At 47.9% G+C, this 22,786-nt stretch overlaps 10 protein-coding genes across 10 annotated transcripts; 3 read left to right on the forward strand and 7 right to left on the reverse strand.

The window, feature by feature from the left end:
- Window positions 1-1,422: 1,422 nt before the first annotated feature.
- Window positions 1,423-3,136, reverse strand: VE01_05308 (uncharacterized protein). Its single transcript, XM_018274773.2, has one exon. It carries the CDS (start codon window positions 2,873-2,875, stop codon window positions 1,817-1,819), a length of 1,059 nt encoding a protein of 352 aa, XP_018130291.2. The 5' UTR covers window positions 2,876-3,136; the 3' UTR covers window positions 1,423-1,816.
- A 90-nt stretch (window positions 3,137-3,226) lies between these two features.
- Window positions 3,227-4,307, forward strand: VE01_05309 (uncharacterized protein). The gene has a single exon (XM_018274774.2). The coding sequence runs from the start codon at window positions 3,759-3,761 to the stop codon at window positions 4,212-4,214; it is 456 nt and encodes a 151-aa protein (XP_018130290.1). The 5' UTR covers window positions 3,227-3,758; the 3' UTR covers window positions 4,215-4,307.
- On the reverse strand, window positions 4,271-8,108 carry VE01_05310 (uncharacterized protein; the record flags this gene model as incomplete). Its single annotated transcript, XM_059463689.1, has 13 exons — window positions 4,271-4,626; window positions 4,682-5,244; window positions 5,295-5,382; window positions 5,428-5,499; window positions 5,549-5,854; window positions 5,904-6,569; window positions 6,624-6,677; window positions 6,784-6,884; window positions 6,942-7,629; window positions 7,682-7,713; window positions 7,765-7,832; window positions 7,885-7,939; window positions 7,996-8,108. The coding sequence occupies 13 exons, from the start codon at window positions 8,106-8,108 to the stop codon at window positions 4,436-4,438; spliced, it is 2,997 nt and encodes a 998-aa protein (XP_059319704.1). The 3' UTR covers window positions 4,271-4,435.
- Window positions 8,109-8,754: 646 nt separating this feature from the next.
- Window positions 8,755-9,219, reverse strand: VE01_05311 (uncharacterized protein; the record flags this gene model as incomplete). Its single annotated transcript, XM_018274776.1, has 1 exon — window positions 8,755-9,219. One exon carries the CDS (start codon window positions 9,217-9,219, stop codon window positions 8,755-8,757), a length of 465 nt encoding a protein of 154 aa, XP_018130368.1.
- A 129-nt stretch (window positions 9,220-9,348) lies between these two features.
- On the reverse strand, window positions 9,349-9,966 carry VE01_05312 (uncharacterized protein; the record flags this gene model as incomplete). The annotated part of the gene is made up of 1 exon (XM_018274777.1): window positions 9,349-9,966. One exon carries the CDS (start codon window positions 9,964-9,966, stop codon window positions 9,349-9,351), a length of 618 nt encoding a protein of 205 aa, XP_018130365.1.
- Window positions 9,967-11,353: 1,387 nt separating this feature from the next.
- On the reverse strand, window positions 11,354-13,253 carry VE01_05313 (uncharacterized protein). Its single transcript, XM_018274778.2, has 3 exons — window positions 12,915-13,253; window positions 12,490-12,860; window positions 11,354-12,437 (listed from the first exon to the last, which is right to left on the reverse strand). The coding sequence occupies exons 1-3, from the start codon at window positions 12,972-12,974 to the stop codon at window positions 11,750-11,752; spliced, it is 1,119 nt and encodes a 372-aa protein (XP_018130366.1). The 5' UTR covers window positions 12,975-13,253; the 3' UTR covers window positions 11,354-11,749.
- VE01_05314 (uncharacterized protein) lies at window positions 13,149-14,608 on the forward strand. The gene is made up of 2 exons (XM_059463690.1): window positions 13,149-13,756; window positions 13,811-14,608. The coding sequence occupies exons 1-2, from the start codon at window positions 13,628-13,630 to the stop codon at window positions 14,465-14,467; spliced, it is 786 nt and encodes a 261-aa protein (XP_059319705.1). The 5' UTR covers window positions 13,149-13,627; the 3' UTR covers window positions 14,468-14,608.
- On the reverse strand, window positions 14,525-17,742 carry VE01_05315 (uncharacterized protein). Its single transcript, XM_059463691.1, has 6 exons — window positions 17,497-17,742; window positions 16,699-17,304; window positions 16,200-16,639; window positions 15,772-16,080; window positions 15,361-15,637; window positions 14,525-15,281 (listed from the first exon to the last, which is right to left on the reverse strand). The coding sequence occupies exons 1-6, from the start codon at window positions 17,607-17,609 to the stop codon at window positions 14,822-14,824; spliced, it is 2,205 nt and encodes a 734-aa protein (XP_059319706.1). The 5' UTR covers window positions 17,610-17,742; the 3' UTR covers window positions 14,525-14,821.
- Window positions 17,743-17,856: 114 nt separating this feature from the next.
- VE01_05316 (uncharacterized protein) lies at window positions 17,857-19,385 on the forward strand. Its single transcript, XM_018274781.2, has 6 exons — window positions 17,857-18,100; window positions 18,162-18,260; window positions 18,313-18,427; window positions 18,500-18,616; window positions 18,669-18,751; window positions 18,803-19,385. The coding sequence occupies exons 1-6, from the start codon at window positions 18,014-18,016 to the stop codon at window positions 19,304-19,306; spliced, it is 1,005 nt and encodes a 334-aa protein (XP_018130369.1). The 5' UTR covers window positions 17,857-18,013; the 3' UTR covers window positions 19,307-19,385.
- Window positions 19,386-19,939: 554 nt separating this feature from the next.
- On the reverse strand, window positions 19,940-22,255 carry VE01_05317 (uncharacterized protein; the record flags this gene model as incomplete). Its single annotated transcript, XM_018274782.2, has 9 exons — window positions 21,904-22,255; window positions 21,768-21,849; window positions 21,581-21,714; window positions 21,364-21,523; window positions 20,804-21,314; window positions 20,710-20,756; window positions 20,302-20,654; window positions 20,226-20,248; window positions 19,940-20,173 (listed from the first exon to the last, which is right to left on the reverse strand). The coding sequence occupies exons 1-9, from the start codon at window positions 22,010-22,012 to the stop codon at window positions 19,940-19,942; spliced, it is 1,653 nt and encodes a 550-aa protein (XP_018130370.1). The 5' UTR covers window positions 22,013-22,255.
- Between the last annotated feature and the right edge of the window lie 531 nt (window positions 22,256-22,786).

The following is a 22,786-nucleotide window of genomic DNA, read 5'->3' on the forward strand; positions in this document are numbered from 1 at the left end:
CTTCCCCTCCTGCCCCAGGCAACTCCCCAACTCCACCCCCTGTCCCGTCCCCAAACGGCCCGAAAATATTCAAATTCGCCCGACGACAGGAACTGGGCCCATCCAGGGACCCGTCTTCTGAGCCGTCCATGGAAAGAAAAAACGTTTCTCCGTCCACACGTACGTGCGTACCTGTCAGAGATCCCCCGTCTTATTTCTAGGTTCGTCGAAATAGGGCCACGGGATCGACGAATAGGGCGCCTTACCGTCTAATGTCTATGTTGACGCTCCTTGCGTCGGCTGGTGGCCGAGGCATCCGCGCCGCAGGTCGACCTCGTGTTTGTTACCCCTGCGCCACGAGGGTTGAGTCTCGCCGCGGTTCTGATGATGATGTCGTAGGCCCAGCTTTGTGGCTTCGCAGGTCTGCTAGTTGCCTGTGTGAAATTTCCCTGTCAATATCCACATTAGCACCGTAGACACCGAGAGTGAGTGAGTTTGTGGGTTTTTAATATTACATGATCTTTTCGTTGAGGCTGAGCTTCAACCGTAAGGTTTATCCCTCGGTTCGCTTGAAGTCGGTCTCTGCAAATGCGAAAAGATATGTTGCAAGGCACGTTCTTGTGCGGACCTAAATGTCCGAGGAAGCATCCGAGGGGTCGTGAAATTGTTGGAACTGCTCATCTATTCGTTACGAGCCTTACAGAGCAACTACACGCGCAGATTAATACGGCGTGCACTATGCGCTGTAATTATTCGCTGTAATTATTACCCCCGGCATTTGGATCGACAACCAGCTTAGAAACTAACCAAAACCGAGAATCTCACCGCCTACAATCGTAAATATCATTTGTTTACCAAGCACGATCTAGCTACAACCTCGTCGTCGTCAGGGACATAGCCAATAGGTGATCTTACGCCCATAAATTAATATATAACTTATGACCCCTACTTTTAAGAAAACAGACTTTATCATCATATCAATTTCTACCTTCTGTGACACTCATAATTTCCATCCTCAACAAGCCCATTGTGTAATTCGCTGGTAGTCACCCACCTGACTACTAATCCACTGACCTTGAGCTTTCAATAGATTCATACTCAATAAGGTACGGTGAAAAATAAGCCAGTGGTCGTCGCAGCTTTATTCTTGTAGAAGCCAATGACAGACCACTCGCAAGCGGCGACAGAACATTTCCATGGTCGTTCATGGTGCTTGATATGCTTGTCTCGGTCTGACATCGACTTGAGACGACTATACGAACAAGAGGGATAAGTGAATTTGTAAAGACGAGATCCATAGTGCCGCGGCAGGGCAGCGGCACGCATTTGCTTTTGCAGCCGCCTGCCCCATGCTCGAATTTACCGCACAATAAAGCGTCGAAGCATCCGTAGACTGGCACTAGCTTTTGTGAAGTGGTCCCTCCATAAAATAATCAAGCGTATATCCACTGGACTAGGACGGGGTCAGTGCTTCAATAAGCTTCTTTGGCTTGTATGACATAGCTAGTTGGTTGAAGATCGACTCATTCCACGAAATTCTCAAAATATCCATGTTGTATTTGGTGGTATACTACAATTAATGATTAAATATATAATGAAATACATAACTCCTCCGCCGGTTCTTCTAAGATCGATCAAGATGGTAACGTGGTTCATACCATTCGGAACCCCAGTCCTCTGTTTGCAGTATGGGATGAATAACCCAACATACCCTCCAAAATAGCGAGAGACTTATGAGAAGTGACCCCACACGAAGTCCATTAATATATAGTATATCGTCCCCAATGGCCAGTTTGGGTGAACAGTGAACAAGCAAACAATATATGCAAGGATATCATTACAAGGCCATCCACATCAATACAGCCGCGCCTATAGCCAATGGATTGGTGAGCGACAGGCCGGCAGCCGCAGAATTCGTGGTGGTAGTGGCTGGGGCCGCAGCGGTTTCAGTGCCATTGGATTTCGTACCAGTGCCATTAGAGTTCGTACCAGAGCTATTGGTTGAGCTCCCAGTATTGCCTGTGGTCTCGGTGCCAGTAGAGCTCGTAGCAGCGCCATCGGCTGAGCCCGTAGTATCGCCTGTAGTTCCACCAGAGCCACCAGAGCCATGAGAGCCCGTCGTAGCGCTTGCAGTTTCAGTGCCACTGGAGTGTGCCGTAGCAGATGATGCAAGGGAGGACGACGTAGGCGATGGCTTGGGACACACGTTGTCCAAGTTGTTATACACAAACTGGTCAGGAGAGCCAGTACAAGCGGTGGCAAGCCCAGGGTTAAATTTTCCCTCCGTATAGATCCAGCAATTGCCGGCGGAATATGGCGACTTGCTTTCGCTCATCGCTTTAAAGATGGCGTAGTTGCAGGAATCGGCCTTTGCACAGATACTCAAGCAGTGCGCTGAACCGCTACTAGCATAACAACTGCTTTGGCAGTTATCAGGCGGCGTCGGGTACCCGCAGACCGAGGCAACAGCAGAGGGAGACGCGGTGGCGGCGCAGGCGCCAGCAGTAGTGGTTGCGCTCCCGCCAGCACACACAGGCTTGTCATAGACGGACAGGGAAGGGTTGCCGCAATCCGTACTACCTTTGCTCGCATCGAAGTTTTCACCGGGGTACAGCAAGCAGGCGCCACTGCCTGTGTAGGGGTTGCCAGCGGAGAAGATGGCGAAATTGCAGGGAGGGTGGTCGTTGCAATATTCCCAGCAGGAGGCCCTGCTGCTGATGGCGACGGAAAACTCTGGGCCAGCACTCGGGTAGTCGCAGAGACTGGTGATGAGGGAAGCTGTACAGCTTGGTGCTGCGGCGGTAGCTGAAGAGTCGGCGGGGGCCGCTAGAGCCCGTGGAACTAATAGGGCGATAGAGACCCAGAAAGGAGCGGCGGTGTTCATGGTGGCGAGCATGATAGCGAGCGTGGGTGAGGAAATGACCGTAAGTGAGGAAATAAACGCGTCCAAAACTGCAAATGCAAAACTGGGGGAATTATTGATATTTAAGCAGGAGAAGGCAGTCGCGACCAGGAACGGACCTGCCCATTTATCCCTAAGATTAGATAGAAAATGGTGACAGGTGACAGGCCCTGTCTCTGTTGGATTTCAATATAAAAGCTTGGCCAAATGCTCGTTAGGCAGGCGGTGAGGCGCAGCAACAACTCCAACTCACACTTAGTGCGATGCCACAAGAGAGTAAATAGTCATCGCCATTCGTTACTATTTCAGAATTGTTAATAGGATATGCAATATGCCAGTGTATAACACCTATTTAGCCTTCCACCCATTCCCAATTCGCAAGTCGTGCTTATGTGTTGCCATTGTTTTACACCCCTAATCTAAGCTTGACTCTCCATCTTCAGGAACACGGGCTACAAATCCGGGGATGCCGATCCACTAGCGGATATTTCGTGGCGTCAGCCGCCGTCAGCCACGCTCAGACACTAGACTCGAGATCTACCGACGACATGACCACAAGTCGACTTCTACCAGCGGTCGCAAACACGGCAAACCTGCAGCAGTTGCAGATCATTGCGAAAGGAAGGTGAAGATGAGGGGAAGTTGGGAAGTTTAAATTGATGACATTGAAGATCAATTCCTAACCCGCGATATTGAGCCCGCGAGGCCCTCATACTTGAAACGCTGTCGGCTGAATCCCAAGTCAACGTAGTTATCATACGATTATAAAAGAAGGCTTATAACCCCCAACTAACCTTCCCCCATCAGTCCATTATCTCAAAACACAGACAGCAACTACTCAAACCCACAATCCCAACAAATCAATCCACCACCCATCATGCACCCCAAAGCCCTCCTCGCCCTCGCCCTCTCCCTCCCCCTCGCCGCCACCGCCCTCAAAGCCTCCTTCACCGAATACGGTGCTGGCGACTCCATGGGCTCCCCTAACTGCGCCACCTCCATCAATGCCTGCGGCGAGCCCGGAGGCGGCTACACCGCCGCGCTGAGCCAATCTCAATTCGGCGCTGGCCCCGGCGACGGCGCGGGTCCTGCATGTGGGACCTGCTACAAGTTGACTGTGACGACGGATCTGAGCGGGCAGGCGGTGACGGAGAATAGTGTTACGGTGCGGGTCAATAATCTGTGTCCGACGGATGGGAATCCGATTTGTAGCGTGCCGAATCAATATGGGGCCGAGATACACTTTGATTTGTGTAGGGATTCGGGGGCGACGGCGAATTTCTTTACGAGTAGTCAGGCAGGAATTGGGACGGCGGAGCAGGTAAGCTGTTAAATGGGTGAAGGGGATGGAGAGGATAGGATGATATGAGATTGTATATAGCAGGGAATCTTCGGAAATAAAATAAAATCAGAGCGGAGACTGCCCAACACAGATAAACTTCGTTATAGTTCTAAAACTTTTCGTAAATGCATTAAGCCACCCAAGAATCGAATGTATCACTTCCAGATATTGTAGATCTCTTCCAGCGGCGGAAATCTAGCCGTATGCCCAGATCAATAGTAGTCCGACCTATTATCAGTCCATCCTGGACGCAAATAGTCCGCCTCAAAGCCCGGATCGAACGCGGACTCAACGACACCAAGTACAGTCCAATCAACAGTCAGGCTTGCGCCTGCGGCATCCTGGGCCCAGAGACTGACGGCAATTGTGTTGTCGCCGTGGTAATCCAAAATTCCTGGGAAGACTGTTTCAAAAGTCAGCAAAGGTGTAGACAAAACAGTGGATTAAGGGATACTGGCCTGGAAACGTGATCTGATTGCCGATATGTGGGATGTACTTTCCAAACATATAACCGTTCACATAAACCTGTGCACGCAAATGCAATCCAGTCGGCGAGCTGAGCTTAAGACCAAGAGACACATCGATGCCCTTCGGAATATCAAGGGGCACGACTGTACGGTAGAAGTTGGCTCCATCGGTGCTGAGTCCCGTATCCGGTGTACCCTTCTTCCAAGCCGCGTCATTGAAGCCGGGTAAATGCCATCCCAGACGTTCAGCGTGCAGGCCACCCTCGGCATATACCCCACGCACAGGATCGATGTTATCTTCTCCGCCTGCAGTTCCAGTGAGTTTCCAAGACGAGAATTTGCCTCCCCCGACGAGAGTTGCGTTGTAGATTCCACGTGCGATGGTTGCGCCGCCTCTCAGGTCTTTGCCCATGTGGTCTTGGATGACGAAGAGGACGTTTTCGGAGTCGGTGTTGAGAGTTGCGTTGGCGAAGGAGAGTTCGAGGGCGCCGTTGGAGTCTTTGTTGCCGACCCAGGAACCGATATACTTGTCATTCAGATACGCGCTCCATCCGCTGTATATCAATTAGCAATGAGGGGACTCAAATCAAAGAGAGTCTCATACCTAAATGCTCCGCCGATAACGTCAAGGTAAACACCAGTGGCAGCTCCTGAGAATCTACCACGCCAGAGAAGGTTGCCATGATGGAACCCTGTGGTGGTCAGCTAAGTAGTCTTATACACTGAGCCATGCTTACCGTATTCATCCGAGTAAAGAACAGGATATGTTGCGGGAGCGGTCGGGTTTTGGGTTGTCGTATGGTCCGCATCTGGGAATATTAGCATCTTCAATATACGCCAAGGAGATTAAAGACTCACCTGTCCACTTCGAGTCATCGTAGGCCGCCTTCCTCTCTGGCAGGCCATCGTTAACTTTCCAGCTTGTAAGTGCAGGAAGACTGGATTTCACCGAGTCAACGGAATGCGTCGAAGCCTTTAGAGTTCCGATAAGACTGCCATATAAAGTTTTTCTGGTCTGGACCTTCTTTCCATTGAATGTGATTGAGTTAACTGCTTTCGGGGCAAACACTTCGAGGTCGGTCTTCTCAGACCAGTCTCCAGAAATGTCAATTGTCTTCTTTTCAATGGCTACATTTCGCACAAGATATGGGCCCTGGACGACGACTAATTTCTGTTAGCAAAGTAATGACAAGCAAATTCAAAGGTGCCTTACCTGTTGTATTCTCGTAGGTAAACGGGTTGTTTGACAAGCTGGGCACCCAAGTATCGTAAGCAGCAGACCTATCAAGAAGGACAAACCGAATGCCAGTTTCGAATTGCAGAACACAAGATCCCTTGGACTGAGTATAAGAGGTAACGAATCCCTTGCGACCTTGCTTGAACTTGATATTGGAGCAGCCGTCCTTCTTCAGAACCAAAGGTATCCTTATACAGTCTAAGAGGAACTCTCCACTTTCGCCAGCTGGTAACCAGAGGAAAACAACTGGCTTGCCGTCTTGGATTGAAACAGTCAAAACCTCTGCCGTAGAATAAATAAGCTTCTCACGCCCGACGCTGAAATCGGTGACGATAATCTTCGATTCTCGGCCATTGAGGACAATATTGCCGCCATTCTGGGGGATAGTCAATCTACCTGCTGATGTGGAGACATCCAGCTTGAAAGGGCTTCGATCGGTCGATGGCGAGAATGCGTGAGCAGTAACATAGAAAGCTGCATTAGTGTCGGGGTTGCGAAGCTCTGTTGTCATAATGGCTGAGTTCGAGGCATATGTCGTGCCATTGTTGACGCGGTCGACCTTCGTCAGGTCTCTGGCGACACGAAGGAATTGTGCAAATAGCTTCGTCTCGGAATACTTGTCACCAACGAATCTAGTCTCGCCTACCAAGGGCGTCAGTTGCAGGCTCGCACATTATTCTCTGTTTATAGACTTACTAATAGGCGCGCTGTAGTCATAACTGGTTCCAACACCTGGGAAGGGGATTCCGGCTATTTCGAGTCAGTATTAACTCTCCTGGGCTTTAGAGCGGATGACATACCCCTGTTCACGAGTTAGTTGTTGTTGTCAAAAGTTTCAGAGAGAATCCTTACCAACTAGTTCCTCCAAACGCCATGTACACATTCACAGCTGTAATCTTTTGGGCGACATTGTGTCTATAGAAGACATTAACCCAATCAGGGCCAGTGTTATTCACACTAAACATTGTCAGCCAACTATCAATAGCATATGCTAGAGGCGGGATAAAATCTCACCAGCCTCCTTCAGGGCCTCCCCAGGGCAAGTAGCTCCCGCCTTGAAACTCAGCCAAGAAAGATGGCTGCGTTGGAGCGACATCTTGGAACGATGTGTAGTATTCAAACGTGGTGAAGTCGGGGACATTGCCATTGGTCCCAGTGCACTCCGTTAAGTCACAGCTCCAGCATGAAGGGTAATGATCCGCGGAATAAATATCCACATTCCCTCCCTCGTTGCTATAATCCTTGGACCACGACTTGGTGTTCATGTTTGGGTTGTTGTGAATGAGGGGGACATCGATTCCGTTCCTTCTTGCAGATGACTCCATGAGTTCCATATAATCGATGGCCACGAGATCAGGAATTTTCTTCACGCGGTCGAGCCATTGGTTTCCGAATTCATTTTCGATTTGGTAGATGAAAACATTACCGCCGTTGGTGACTTGGTGCTTGGCAATTATCTGTGACATCCGGTCCATGTATGGCGTCCAAGCATCGGTGTACCGAGTGTCATTGTTGCGCAGCTCACCGTATGCACCAGTCGTAACCCATCCTGGAAAGCCGCCAGCAGTAGCTTCGGCGTTGACGTATGGTCCGGGGCGGAAGAGGACGTACAGGCCAACCTCCTTTGCAATCTCGAAGAGGCGTTCAAAGTTGTGCGCACCATTCTCAAAGTCCAGGGATCCGTTCTTTGCATTGTGGTATCCTAGTAACAGTTAGGGTCTAGGTGCCCACCGGGTGTTCTGACAAGGTCTCACCCCAGTTTCCGTAGAAGCTAATTGTGTTGAAGCTATTCCCGTCAGAGTGTGGTCAGTAATATGATAAATGTGGCATATCTTACCCAGCTGCCTTCACTTTTTGAAGAATGTCAATCCACATCTCGGGAACTGGGGCTCTCCAGTAGTGCATCTATATTATGACAATCAGATTAATTCAATTGGCAGACAGTGAAGTCCCATACCTCCCCAGACCAAATGAATAACCGCTCTCCATTGATTTTGAAACTGTAATGGTCCCTTTGGAGCCGTTAGCCCCTTCAATTCAACAAGCTATATTCAGAGGGTTATTTCACCATTCGACGACCTTATTAAGGCCATCATCGTGCAACGGCCATTGTTTGCTCGAAACTACATTCACAGCCAAGCTCTGAACGAGCAGACACGACAGGAAGCTGGTCAACCTCATGGCGACGCGTAAAAAAGACGGGATAGCAAAAGGTAAACAGCATGATGGCAGCTTGATCTTGTCTTATACCAAAAAAATATTAATTGACATTAGCAGTGGTGGATAAATAGCTACCCCATCTGCAAGCATTTATAAGATGATCCATATAACGGATTAATTTAAACCGTTGTGGTTCGCTGGTTGGTGCTTAATCGACGGACTATCAAGGTCCGACCAGCCAGCGTAGAGCTGCCGAAGCCAAAAAGCGCCAGGGGCGAATTGGCGTTCCAGTGGGGTAGTGCGGGGTAGGATGCAACGGCTGCGGAATGAATTTCTTATATAAGCATGAGCAGCTATAATTAAAGGTCACCTGACTATCTGAGGTTATAATCGATTTTATCTCCTTTCTCTCTCTCTTGACGACTCAAAAGTGAAGCTCAAGATAGTTAAGATTAGTTAAGATTTGGGAGGTGATATATCTACAAGCTCGACGTGACTATTCTTGCGCTAAAGTGCGCTGGTTTAGAAAGTGAAGCTCACAATTTAGGTAATAGATGGATGATTGAACTTCGACTGCCAGGAGTGATCAAATCAGCTCAAAATTAAAACAACAACATCGACTCCCTCTTTCCCAGCCAGCATCAGTCCACATTTGAAGCAACACCGCTTATCCCTGCCCAAAACCACGGCATTCGTCCCATTCTCCGAACGCCACGCTCTTGCAACTGCCTGTCCCCATCGCATTGATCACCGTGATCTCTCCCGCCTTGATCTCCACCTCGTCAAGCTGTGACACATCGTAGATAGTCCGGTTGTATAACCCAGTATATTGTGCATCTATCTTGTGCGTTCCGTTCCACGGCGGCGCGGCAACGAAGACGCTATTGGTGTAGAGGGTCAAGGAAATGGCCTTGTTGGCCTTTGACAGGAAGAAGTCTAGCTTCGCGCGATACGGCGTCAGTGAATTGACCTCGTCTGGGTTAAGTTCCTCAGCGTTGACAGTGAGCATGCGCAATTTCCTAAGCACGCAAATCTCTTCCGAGTCAGGTGGAAACACAGCATCGTCCCACATCAAACTCCCATCTGATGGGGTGTATGGAGGGTCCCCACCCGCATAACCTTTCAAATTCATGTCTGGGGCGCCTGTGTGCACTTTCACGAGCGCGCAGGCGTTGGGTAAGTTTCAAGGCCACCGGCCGCTATGCATGGCCCCACCCAACCGCCTATTTCGTGAAGATCCGAGAGAACGGCGAGGACCTTTCTAATAATGGACCGACTGCGCCGTTATGAGACTTGGTTGAAAACCATGCCGAAGTTTGCGTGGCGAAGCTGAACTTTTCCAGCTGGGGCTGTCTTTTTCAGCGATGGGCATGCTTGGTGGAGGCCGAACATCAGTGTCAAGGGGAACATTGATCCAGGGAGTGCCATGCCCGCGACCCAGTCCCAGGTGCGTATGTCGACCAGTGTGCCCACCATATTTTTTGTAGGTTCTCCAGAAAGTAAATCCAACCAGCAGATAATGGGAACTCCCTGGCCCCTGATTCACACGCTGAACAAGTCCATATCGGTCCTTCAACTTCTCGGAGTCCTCAAATATTTTGATAAAGCAATTCAACAGCAGCCCCGACACCGCCGTTCTCAGATACTCCCCACCCAGCGCCACGTTAAGCGCATCATCCCGCTTTTCTGGCGACCCATCCAAACCAACCGACTGTCCCCAGATGATAAGTCGCACCTTTTCAACCTCGGTCTTGACTCGCTGTACCTCGTCTATCTCGCTGAATTGCGCAGCAGACTGGATGTCGCTAAAAATCTCAGGCGCAGTGGTAAACAGAAGCGAGACGCCGCCGGCGTGGTCGGCTGCATTGGGGACTTCCATTGTGCGTGTCAGTTGACGATAGTTAGGGGGTTTGGGTTTCGTAAACGCATGGTGATACGTAAATTTACAAGGCAACTAGATAGAAGTATATTTAGACTTGTGTTCTGTAAGGTGTTTTCATTGTGAGTTCTTGTAAGTAAGCATGTTGTTTTGACCGAGTGGCAGCTAGGCACAGCCCCTGCCAAGACGGGGCAATAGATGAGAGATGATCGACCCTCGCCCACGAATACCAGGTTGAGAACCAGGGAGGAACTCATTGACAGTAATGGGGGTAGATGAACTTAGATTCCTAAGATAGTGGCCTGCAACTCTAAAAGACCTCCAAGTCAAGCTAGAGCTCCCCGTTCCAAGGACCAGGAAATCCGCGACCCCGTACATTATTTGCGATATCAAATCCAAGGTCCCCAACAGTGTCGCATACCACCGCAAGCAAGCAAGCATCAAATTATGCATTCCCAAAAAGGTATACCCTAACGCCATGAATCATCACCGAGCGCACCCAGCACATTATTCTCTCCCACCGCCAAACTTCAGTCTCCGTCGAGTGATGGCTCAGTCGTACGTAACGCGGCCCTTGCTACCGAAGGCCAAGCTCCATTTCTTCATGCCCCAGCGGCGCACATAGAGAACGTGTGGGATGACCGTGTACTGGTGCATCCTGCGCGTGTGGTTGTAGTGGAAACCCATGTCGAGATATTGTTGTTTATGTTAGGATGATTGGTTGGTGGAAGATTATATCTGCAGGCCAATGTTAGTTCCATTCTTACGCGCGATAGAGGCGCGAGCAGCTCACAGTTTGGTTTATCTCTGAGGAATCGTAAATCTGAATTTAACAGAGAGGTGTTGTCGAAGGGGGATTTTTTGTCTATTTATTTGTCTCAAATCAAGACTTGGAATGTCGGGCGCCTATCACGTATGCCAAGTATTTGCGTTAGGTGGTTTTGCGGGGCAGGAGTGGCGTTGGTGTGTGTGGCTGGACAGAGCTCTAAGCCACGATTCGCGGAAGTCGTGTCTTCTGACTCGCTTGTTAGAGATTCCGTTATAGGAGGCGAGCCATTTCTGTGTGAACACAACCATGGAGATACACGTCTCAACCTTTTTAATATTTACGCCTCTTGGTAACCTTATCCTAAGTCGATTTTTTCTATGTTTAGATGTATGTCAAGCGTGCCTGCGAAGGACAGCGAAGCTAGAATTGAGGTCGCGATCTAGTGGGCCAGGCTGAGGAATGTCTTGCGGGTTCCTCATTGCCATGTGCCATTGCTGAAAGGTTAAGCTGGCTCAGAATACCCCACACGTTGGCCATGTTGTGACTGAAGTTTGACACAAGATATCATAAGCCTCATACCTAAATATTAACATAAATTCTATCAACTGCGCACGAAGTACCTCATGCCCGGACCAAGCAACTGACCCCCAGCCCCTGCCCCCTCGCCATCTTCACTGAGCTGGCAAAGCAAGCATCACTCCCCTTTCTCACAACCGCATGTTGAGCATTCTCCGAACACCACGCCCTCGCAACAAGTTCGCCACCATCGCAGGTCGCATTGACAATAAGCACCTCGCCAGGGATCCAATGGACGTTCTTCAAGTCCCGAATGGTGCAAACATGCTGCCCATATCATTCGAATGCTGAAAATGGGGCCCATTTATACAAGGATGCGATGCGATAAACGAGGGCTTGTTGAAAAGCGTGTATGTAACCGGCTTCTCTTCCACGTTGAAATCAATGCTGGCTCTGTACTCCTGATCCTGCGCCTCACCCCGCCTTCCACTTTTCGTGCTAAGCCTCAATTACGACCTTTACCACTACATTTCCCTCCTCATCCTTTCCATTTTTTGCCAAAATAAAAGCCTCCTCCGCCTTGTCTAAACTTCTTTTGTGTGTGACCAGCTTGTGTATCCTTGGTAACTTCCCACTCGAGATCAGCGTAATCGCTGTTGGATACGTATTTGCGTATCTGAAAACGCCGATAATGTCGACTTCGCGAAGCGCAGCAGCACCTAGGGGTAAAGTCTGTACTGCTCTTCCCATACCGATGAGGACGATTTTCCCACCAGGCTTTGACGCAAATATTCCAGTCTGCACACAGCTCGGCACACCAGTACACTCGTAGACTCTGTCGAATCCACGCACGCCAGCTACCTCAGCAATCTTCGCCGCAAGGTCCTGGGCATCTTTAAGGACTTCATCGATTTCGGTCTTCATTGGTGCCTGCGGAATTAGGAACGTCTTTGTGGCCAGGTCGAGGTCTTTTGCGATTGTAAGACGCGCCGAATCGATGTCGGCAACTACTACTTCGCTCATATCGTGTGCTCGTAGAACTGCAGCAGTGAGCAGCCCGATTGCACCAGCACCAAAGATGAGTGTTTTGCCACCGGCGGGTGCCTGTGAGCGGTTTACGCCGTGTATGGAGACTGAGAGAGGTTCGATGAGAGCGGCTTGGTCAAAGGTGACATTTTCTGGGATTCTATTTCTGTTAGGTTCTGCCCCATCTTGTTAACGTTGCAGCTGCAACATACCTGTGGCACAAATCCGCGGGGTGATTGATTAATTCTGCCAAAGTCCCATCGGCATGCGGATAAGTCTTTGCACTACTTTTGAAGAGCATCTCCTCGCAAATATTATACCTTCCTCCTCGACACAGCTCGCAGGTTCCACAAGCCATTCCGACTTCCAAGGCTACTCTGTCGCCCACACTCAATGATGTAACCGAGGAACCGATAACTGTTACAGTGCCGGCCGACTCGTGGCCCAAACAGAGGGGTGCGAGAACAGCAAAAGCTCCATTGCGAAAGTCGCTGTAGTAGTGGAGATCTGATCCACAGATCCCAGTGCTGTGGACGGCGACTTGGACTTCGTTGGGCAGAGGACTTTGAATAGAGCGTGTTTCCTAGAGGGTTATTAGTTAAAAATGGCGAGTTGACTGTTGATGCGCGGTAAATACCAGCCGGAGATCCTTGGATCCATGGAGCATGAGGATCTTGTTGGGGACCGTAGTGACCATTTTGCAGCCTTTTCACAGAACAACAGGGAGTTAAGAATAAGAAGTGAGAGATCAATTATTGAGAAAGCGCTGGACGTGATCCCACGGATATTCAAAATTTAGATGACCTTTATGAATGTTTGTTTTATAAATCACCAATTGTTGGGAGTTCTCTGAAATCAGCGTATGTTCAATATTCGGCCTTTGAATCGTCATTATTTATTAGCACATTTGACAATTACCGCCGGTAATTGCCAAATATGGCTAATATTGCTCTCTGTTTCGTTTTCGATCTCTTGGATCGGTGCCTGTGACAGGTTTCCCACCAACAGAATCTCTGACAAGAAGGCGATCATTGCTAAATGTGGGCGATGACGAGGGTGGTGTGGGGTTCATTCCACCATCGGCTATTGAAATATTACCAACTCGGGTACTGTACAACCCCCACCATCGTCACGATCTCACTATATCCGATTGTTAAGGAAATGAAAGTCCGTCCCTTACATTTTACGTTACCCAATGAGAATAAATTAATCGCAGCGCCATACTTCTCCCTCCGTTGTATTACTATCTTTTGTGCCTTCTTGCCCGCCTTTCTCTAGACCCAGGCATTAGGATCTCAAACTCCAAGAGCAAACCCAAATCAAGTCTGACTTAACCCTTAAAATATTAAAATGTCATATTTAGAAGGCTTGTTTGGTCTAGAGGGCCAAAAGGCTCTTGTTACGGGCGGTACAAGAGGAATCGGGCAGACCATGGCCCTCGCCCTCGCACGAGCAGGCGCAGACATCCTCCTGGTTCAAGTTCGTATTGATATAGATCCTCCTTACCCAAACCAGCTTCTGACTTCTTCGCAGCGAGACACCACCAACAAAGCGACACACGATCAAATCATAGCACTGGGACGTAAATGCACGATATACACTGCAGATCTTGCATCGCAGGAGTCGGTAGCAGGTATTCTTCCAAAAATCCTTGCTGACGACCACAAAATCACTATTCTCCTCAACTGCGCCGGCATACAGCGTAGACACCCATCTGAGAAATTCCCATCGAATGACTGGGATGAGGTTCTGCAAGTCAACTTAACAACCGTCTTCACCTTGTGCCGTGATGTGGGCGCGCATATGCTCTCGAATGAACCTGATTCCGCCAACCGTCGCGGATCTATCATCAACATTGCATCGCTCCTCTCCTTTCAGGGTGGGCTTACAGTGCCAGCCTACGCAGCTTCCAAAGGTGGAATTACACAACTCACAAAAGCTCTTTCTAACGAATGGGCATCAAAGGGCATCGCTGTGAATGCAATTGCTCCGGGATACATTGCTACTGAAATGAACACTGCGTTGATTGATGATGAGAACCGAGCAGCAAGTATTTTGGCAAGAATTCCAGCAGGGAGGTGGGGGAAACCGGAGGATTTTGAGGGAGCTGTGCTCTTTCTGGCAAGTAGAGCGAGTATGTATGTAAGTGGAGAGGTGTTGACTGTTGACGGGGGGTGGATGGGAAGGTAAATCAAAATAAATAAAAACATGGTGGAATCAATCTCAAAAGAAACCTAAGAAGAAAACATAATTGATCATCGATTCTCTTCCAGGCAACCTTCGCCTCCATAACTGCCATCCCCACCTCCGGAGCCCGCACTTTATTCCTCGAAGACTCCCATCTTTAATAATTACAAGTTACTATGAGATATTTCCAGATTGCAAATGGCAACAATTGCAGCATGTTGCCACAGCATTCGATCCCGTCGACGAGGACAACGCCCTTTAGGTTTCATGCATCATGATTGAGGGCCTAGCGATAGGACAATATAGTCCTTTCTTTCTTTCCACTTGAGCGAAAGCTCGAGGATAGATTCTCCGTGTTTAAAAGAATCGATTCAAATCATCATCTAGCCAACCAAGATCGTTCCAAGATAAGCTTCCGCGCCTTGATGGTTGGGTAAACTGCTGTGCGTTATTGTTGCTAAAGTTCAAATCTATTGGATCTGGCTCTCTGGTCAAAAACTCGCCTACTGCTTGTAGATCAAGCCATGAGAATTCGTCTGGTGCGTTAATGGGCGGTCGTTGCACCATTAATGCTGGATGAGGATCTGTGACAGAAATGGTTGTTCCATCCCGTTGGGCCACTTCTTCATCTGTTTGAAGCCATAATAGTTCCAGCAGTTGAGCGTATCGTAACCCAAATTCGCCTGGCCGTGCACTTCCAGCCCGTAGTCGTGAAATGGAATCTTTAATCATCCGTCGAACGCCTACCTTCTCCTGGGATCCTAAAACACCAAGAGACCAAGCTTTGTACAGGAAAACTGCCGCGTTTACACAATACCTATCGCATATTAGGGAGAGCCAACAAAGACGAGATGTGGAGTTGTGGAAAAATGTTTAGGGTGGAAAGGAGTCCATACAATGAAAATCTCATGGGAAAATGGCGAAGGCTAGTATCAGGATGGCTGAAGTTGTTTACGACTGTAAGCAAGCATTTGGCGGCGTCGACAGATTCGTATATAAACCTTGCGTCTGGTAGAGCGCCGACAAGACCTAGAGCGCTCTCTTCAAGGCCTAAACTGTCCTTTTTTTTGGAAGATATCGTGCGAAATGCTGTTGCTTGAAATGCGTAGGCACTGTTGTATAAGCGGAGATACTCGTAGGTCATTTGCAGTGTTATCTTTAGGTTCGGAGAGCCTTAGTGCAAAGAACGGTTAGTCTACTCTGAAAGCAGGCAGTTGAAGTTTATTTAGATGGGAAGGATAAGCATTAGCAAAGCAAAGATGACATCCAAAAATCATTTATGGTTTTTATACTAAGCGTCGACTTACAAGTTAATGTTCCCCAAACACTTTTCCAGCTGTTGATTGCAGCTCTGAAGTCATCAATGTACTTCACGTAATTACCCACTAGCATCATCTTCACGCTGCTGCCCATACCTGAATACAATACGTCGTGGACGTTTCCGAAAAGTTGGATTAGCTCAAGCATAGCTTGGAAAATACTAGCATGATCTTCATCTGTTGCCGATTCAGGCTGCAGAGTTGGATGTCTACCTGGGCCAGAAACAGGGCCAGGCCCTCGAGACCAAAATGCTCGTCCAATTCGTACTGAAATTTGTCGGTCTGAAATGTAGCATGCTATGAACGCAGTCAGTTACGAACCTAATGTACCTAACAAACCCTTATGAAGCCTCGTAAATCATTTATGCCATGGAGAACTCGAAGAAATGTCACCATAAAAGTTGATCAGCACTCACCAGCCCAAGCCAACCTACGACGATTATAATGAACCATTCGCTCTTCGTCGTCATTCTTAAAAGATGTCCTATCCAACCTCAAATAGTAACCTATTCGAAGGGCTAAGCCAACATGCATCCAAGCCGCCAAGTCCTCTTCTCCACAGCCAACTTCCTTGACATCAGACAGGGCGCTTTGAGGCTCCCACTCAGCTAGCAACAATAATGCTTCGACTGCTTCGACGTCGCATTTTTTCCCCACGGAAAGTTCGGCTACAAGCTGGTTCATATACTTCGAGCAAATCTCAAAGATCTTCGTGTCACCTGGTAGATCCTTTGCAGCGATAGTGATCATTGCCGTCAACAGATGCGGTTCATGTTGCGCCGTATCTGCTAGAAAAGCAGTGTTGAGCGATCTTTTGGGAGTAATCGGGAGATATGGATGATACAAAGTCGCAAATCTGAATATCTATTAGCCTCAAATGTTGGCGGTATTTAATCAATACATCGGAAGGATTACCTGCCAACCAAGTCAATAATTTGATCTTGGCTAAGTAACTGCATGGTAACTAAGTGATAAGGAATGAGGTTCATGCTTGCTGTGTGCTGAGTTCTGGGCAATTCATGTCCAATATTGCCGCCACCGTCAGATTGAAAAGTGTAGTCTTGATATGGTACTCGTTGGTGGTTCTGAGCAGCAGAATCCTCGGACATTTGTGCTGCTGCCGCATTCTCTGCAGCTTGGCTCAAGAAGTTGAGGGCCTCGGAGGTGTTATGAAGGTTTGTAGATGCAAATGTATCTTCTATCGCGGCTGCCATATTGGAGCTCGGCGAATGTAGGCTTTCATTTATCCCATGTTGTTGTTGTCGTTGCTGCTGCTGCTGCGGGTTATTATAACCCGAAGTCGACGGAGTCTGCCCCAAGTAGCTCTGTTCGTATATTTCCGAGTTCGGGGCATGAGGAGAGGTTTCGTGTGCGTTACTTTGGGCTGGGGAAGTGGCTTCTGGGATGGCTTTTGATCTTCGTATTCGGCGTCCGCCTCGATTCGAGCTTCCGAGTATGCATTCGACTCCATCCCGTACGCATCGCTGGCAAGGAAGTGCTCCGGCAGGTCCATGTCCGTCTCTGTAATAGCAATATCTTAGTCTAGGCGATTCTGAGGCCCACAGGTGTCATTTTGTCAAATTCAAACATGTGCAAATCGTGCGCGTGATGTATTCCCCATTTAATACTGCAGCATAGTTTCAAGGTCTGAAGCCGTCACTGGGTAAATAGCCACAGCCCACAGGCCAAATTATAACGAGATAAGGCACTTACAGGTTACATTTGGACTTTCGTTGACGGCATCTCAAGCAGGCCTTCGAAATGCGTTTTTGCGGTTGTGTGCGAATACGACTGGGCCGAGCGTCATCGTTGGGTGGAGTAGGCATCGGATCTTTTCAAGGGTGATATAAAGCCGTTACACGCCGAAGATAAACATAAGCAGTGTATTCTGTTCATTTCTCCATAATAGATAGGTATTTCGCATGAAGAACAGCGTTTCTGATCACCAGATGCGAAATGTCTAAACGTTGAATAGCCGACAGCACGGACCCCTGCAATCTTTCAATAGCCGACAGTATCGACCCCGCACGGAAGGTGGGGTCGGCAAATCTCACGACCTGTAACCGTGGGGGTTGTAAAAATAGAGGGGACCGGAAAACGGAGGCATATTTCCGTACAAGGTCTATGAGGACCTTTCTCTCTCTCAGTTACATTTACACGTCGCTCTGTATTCTTCTTCCTCATCCTCTCAAAGTATTCCTAGATACCCACCGAATCTCCAGCTTCCATCATGGCGACACCCAGCGCATTGCTCATCGGAGAGATTACCCATGTTAAGAACGAGTGGGAATCTTTGGCGCCTGCCATCGACCTCAAGGTATGAAGACTTGGAATTCCTGTTTTAAGCTCGATCTTTGGCATTGACACTTCACTCGTAGGAGTACCCAGAGGGCAGCCGAGAAGAATTCCTTGAGAACTGCAAGACCGGCAGATACGACTCGGTCAAGGCCATCTACAGGAGCAATGTTTCAACATCAGTGAGTGCTCCCACGGGTTGGTCAAGTTGAAGCTTGTCTGATTAAGTTATAGATCACTGGGCCTTTTGACGAGGAATTAGTAGCCGCCCTTCCTCCTTCCATAAAGTATATCTGCCACAACGGAGCTGGATACGATAACATCGATATCCCTGCCTGCACAAAGAAAGGTGCGGTTCAAAAGCCCCCAAGCCTAACTTCGGGCCTTTAAGTCTACGTTCGAGCTGCTAACGAAGCACTAGGTATCTCTGTTTCGAGTACGCCGCAAGCCGTCGACAATGCTACTGCAGATGTCGCAACCTGGTTAATGATCGGAGCTTTAAGAAGAATATCAATTCCATATTTCGCAATTCAAAACAGTAAGTTTTGGCTGCATATGACCCCAGATATCATTTTTTTACTGTTATCTAGATCAATGGAGAGGTGCGGCAGGCCTAGGTTATGATCCACAACAGAAGGTCCTTGGCATCCTCGGAATGGGCGGCATTGGAAGAGTGAGCAAGATAGATTCCAGTTTCTATGATATGTACTGATAATTTGAAAAGGCCCTGGCACGCAGAGCCCGTGCATTCGACATGAAAATCATCTACCATAATCGAAAGCCGCTTTCCCCTACACTGGCTGGAGATGCAACCTACGTCTCATTTGATGAGCTTCTCTCCCAATCAGACGTCATCAGCCTCAATCTCTCCTTGAACGCATCAACTCGGCACATCATTAGTTCAAACGAATTCGAGAAAATGAAGGATGGAGTTGTCATCGTCAATACTGCAAGAGGCCCACTGATTGATGAGGCTGCTTTGGTAGCTGCACTTGAGTCTGGGAAGGTCTTTTCAGCTGGTCTTGATGTCTTCGAAGAGGAACCAAAGGTCCATGCTGGACTGTTGAATAATGATAAAGTTGTCATTCTGCCCCATATGGGTACATCTACGTTTGAGACTCAGGCAAATATGGAGCGTCTTGTGCTTACGAACCTAAAGAAGGCAATCAACGAGGATAAGCTTGTGACCCAGGTATCTGAGCAAGTCGACCCAAAATGCAATATATAAATGTTGTGTCATCCATGACAAACATAGCTAGATATGTTTTATTATACTTGATAGAGGATTGACCCGTCGAAATGAACCGATATCTCTTAAAATGATATACCAATTGAGCTCGCTATAGCCTGTGCTCATTCAAGATTAACATAAGTTTGATGTTCCTTCAATCAACATCCCAAGCGCATCACTAAATATTCACTCTATCTCCAAAGCTACAGTCGTATCATATTTGTTGCTGTATAGTATCCCCATATCTACAAGCGTAAATAAACGTCGGTCGATTAAAAATGGCTGGTCCGAATAGTGTGCTGTGTCAAATACAAAGCTTTATGTTCATTGGTAATGAATCCATCAAGACAAACTACCAAAGACGCTCACAATATGGCGTTATATTCCTTACTTATACAACCTTTAGACTTTAGACTTACCCACGCACATTGCCTTTATACAACTAACGGCAGCCATTGCAACTTTAGCTTTAACAGCTTGAGTTTGCTAAGATTTTACATTTGAATTAACACGATATACAATGCCAGCATTTCCTTCGCTATCCTCGCTGAAGAGAAGTTTCCCCTAGACCAGATAACTCGATGTAAATATAAGATGTGCCCATATACCACATAACAAACCCTCATATATCTAGGTCTCAGCCTCGCATTTGTTATCCACAACCTCAGCATAGACTCTGTTTTTCCTTGCCACATCGTCAGCGTTAACTCTGTCGTGAAAAACCTCGTCCATCTGCTCAAGAGTCTTTCTGCTAGTCTCTGGGACGAAGAAAAACGTCCAGAAAAATGACAACAGACAGAAAACAGCGAAGAAGACGTAGGCTCCATAGCCAGTGTTCTGAACTAACGGAGGAGTAACTAGTCCCTACAATGGTGTTAGCTAAAGGGAGTTTCAGGTGTGCACTTTAAAAACGTACAATGATGAAGTTGTTCAACCAATCTGGCACTGTTAGTATAGATTCTCCAAAAGCCTGCCTCATGGGTTATACTGACTTGAGCAGGTTGAGATTGCAACACCCTTTGCTCGAAGGGACGACGGGAAAATTTCAGCTGGCATAGCCCAAGGGACCGGCCCCCAACTGGCTCCAAATGATATCATATAGAAGAGCAAAAAAGCAACGCTAGTCCAACCTTCAGGCTTATGGGAGGGCCAGTCATCTGAAAATTTGCCAACAAGAATTGCTATGATCAGATGAGAGACGAACATGCACATGCTTCCATAAAGCAAAAGAGTACGGCGGCCAAATCGGTCCATAGTCCAGAGACTGGATACAACACCAAAAAGCTGTGTAATGTTCAGTACTCCCGACATGATCAGCTGCATTTCATAATCGAGACCCATTGTACTATTTCAGGATTTGATTAGTATTGGCCCAAGACACCACAAATAAGGTGGCTTACCCAAATAGCGTTGGCGAATAATAAATTAAAGCGTTAATTCCAACGAACTATGGTCTGTTAGGCTTGTGTTCGATATTGAAAGGACACGGCATACCTGTTGGAAAAACATAAGACCAGCACCGACGTGGGTCCTTCTCCAACATCCTGGTTTCAAGCAATCCGTCCAAGAGACGATCTCCAGCTTCAGCTTGTTCATCTTGGTATTCTCCATAAGATTTGGGTGGCGCTCTGCCATAACCTCCTTGTGGAATCTTGACTCGGCAATTATGTCCATCCACTCCCGCCGAACTCTGTTATCAGATATGGGCAGTTGTCGTAACTTTGCGAGGCTGACCAGAGCCTCGTCATCTCGCCCTTTGGATGCAAGCCATCGAGGAGAGAATGGAAGTAGGAATATTCCAGCCCCAAGAATAATGCTAGGAATAATTTGAATGAGAAAAGGCAATCTCCACGACCATTCCGATAGAATCTCTCTTGTCCCATATGTGATCCAGAACGAAATTACGATGCCAGCAACGATGCTGAGTTCTTCGAAAACGAGGAGGGTTCCACGGATTTCAGGAGGTGATATTTCTGAAATGTAGAGCGGAACAACCATACTCATCCTGATAGGTTGTTAGCTCTGCGGAATATTTCCTCGGCGGGAAAACTGACATTCCAATACCAACTCCGCCAATAAACCGTGCAACGACCAGCATTTCGTAATTCATAGACGCAGTTTGGATTACAGATCCAATAATGAATATAACGCTCGCCACAGCGATTGAATATTTGCGAGAAATCTTATCAGCAATCCAACCTTGATTTAAGGCACCTGAACAAGTCAGTCATGGTCACTACAGAGATCGGCATAAGCCAGTAAGAATGGTACCAATCAGTGCTCCGAGCTCGATCATGCCTGTCATGAGGCCTTTGTAAAACCCTGCGCCGGCTGCAGCCTCTGACACTTCTGGGAACCGCTCTAGAAACTGGGGCATTACTAGAATGATCGAGACGACGCCCTGGCTAAATAATGGTTAACAAATATATAATCGTTGATCTGTCCCAGGATGCCTTACTCGTATCCAAAGAGCATGCCTCCTATCGCGGCGAAGGCAGCACAGAGGGCGACATAACGGGATGCAAAAATTCCTCGAAAGCCTAATATACAGTGAGCATAGGCACAGGTGTAGAGCTGGCCACACAACAACATACCTGAGAGCCCGTAGCCTTCTTCTTCCGTCCCACTTAGGGAAGTGTCCTCGATTTGAAGAGGCGCGTCGGCTTCATGTTTTTCACCCTTAGTGGTATTTATTGTACTCATGTTCAAGAGATAGATATTAGCAGCTGTTTGATGATGGCAGATGTTGCTATCTTAATGTCGAGGAGATGGGAGGCACTTGGCCCTTTTGTACAAATTTGCGGAGGCATGTCTGGGATAAGCTGAAGCTAATGACAGCGGGTTAAAACGTCAGGAGGTGAGATTTTCAATTGCTTTATCGCGGCAGGAGACGATATCCCCAGCTCATTCCCTTCAAATGTGGGGCGAGGATGGGGTAACGGTGCGGGGAACTAGGATGGTCAAAGGCTACTCCCCGCAAACCTCATCAGAAATGGCTAGAGCGGGTGTGGGGTATGGGGTTGAGAATCACAAAATCGTACAATGCATAAATGGAAGAATGCTAATTGGTCCGGACATCTTTCGAAAGCGAGAATCGTAGATTAGGTAAGAAAGATGTGGCAGAATATTACTCTTATGGAAATTGGGGAAGTGGTACTAAGGGGAAAATCTCCCCGATAGCACGGTGTAGAACTAACCGCGGAAATAATTTCCATTAGAGATTCGCGCAAGACATGAATCGTTCAAGGAATGTTTCCCGACACTAGAGATGCTGGTGATATTCTTCCTCTGAACCCCCTCCTCTCTACATACGACAAATCGTAACGGGAAGGCCCTGCTTCATCGGCCTCGCAATGTCATCTTACCTTTCTCATGTAGAAGCGAGGGATACAATGCCGATTTTTTTTACACCTCCATGTGGATATTCTGAACGGGAAAATATTCCATGTTAGAGAACTTCCGTAAATGGTCGGCCTA

This window comes from Pseudogymnoascus verrucosus (genome assembly GCF_001662655.1).
Source record: "Pseudogymnoascus verrucosus strain UAMH 10579 unplaced genomic scaffold scaffold_22, whole genome shotgun sequence".
In the NCBI taxonomy this organism is placed as follows: domain Eukaryota; kingdom Fungi; phylum Ascomycota; class Leotiomycetes; order Thelebolales; family Thelebolaceae; genus Pseudogymnoascus; species Pseudogymnoascus verrucosus.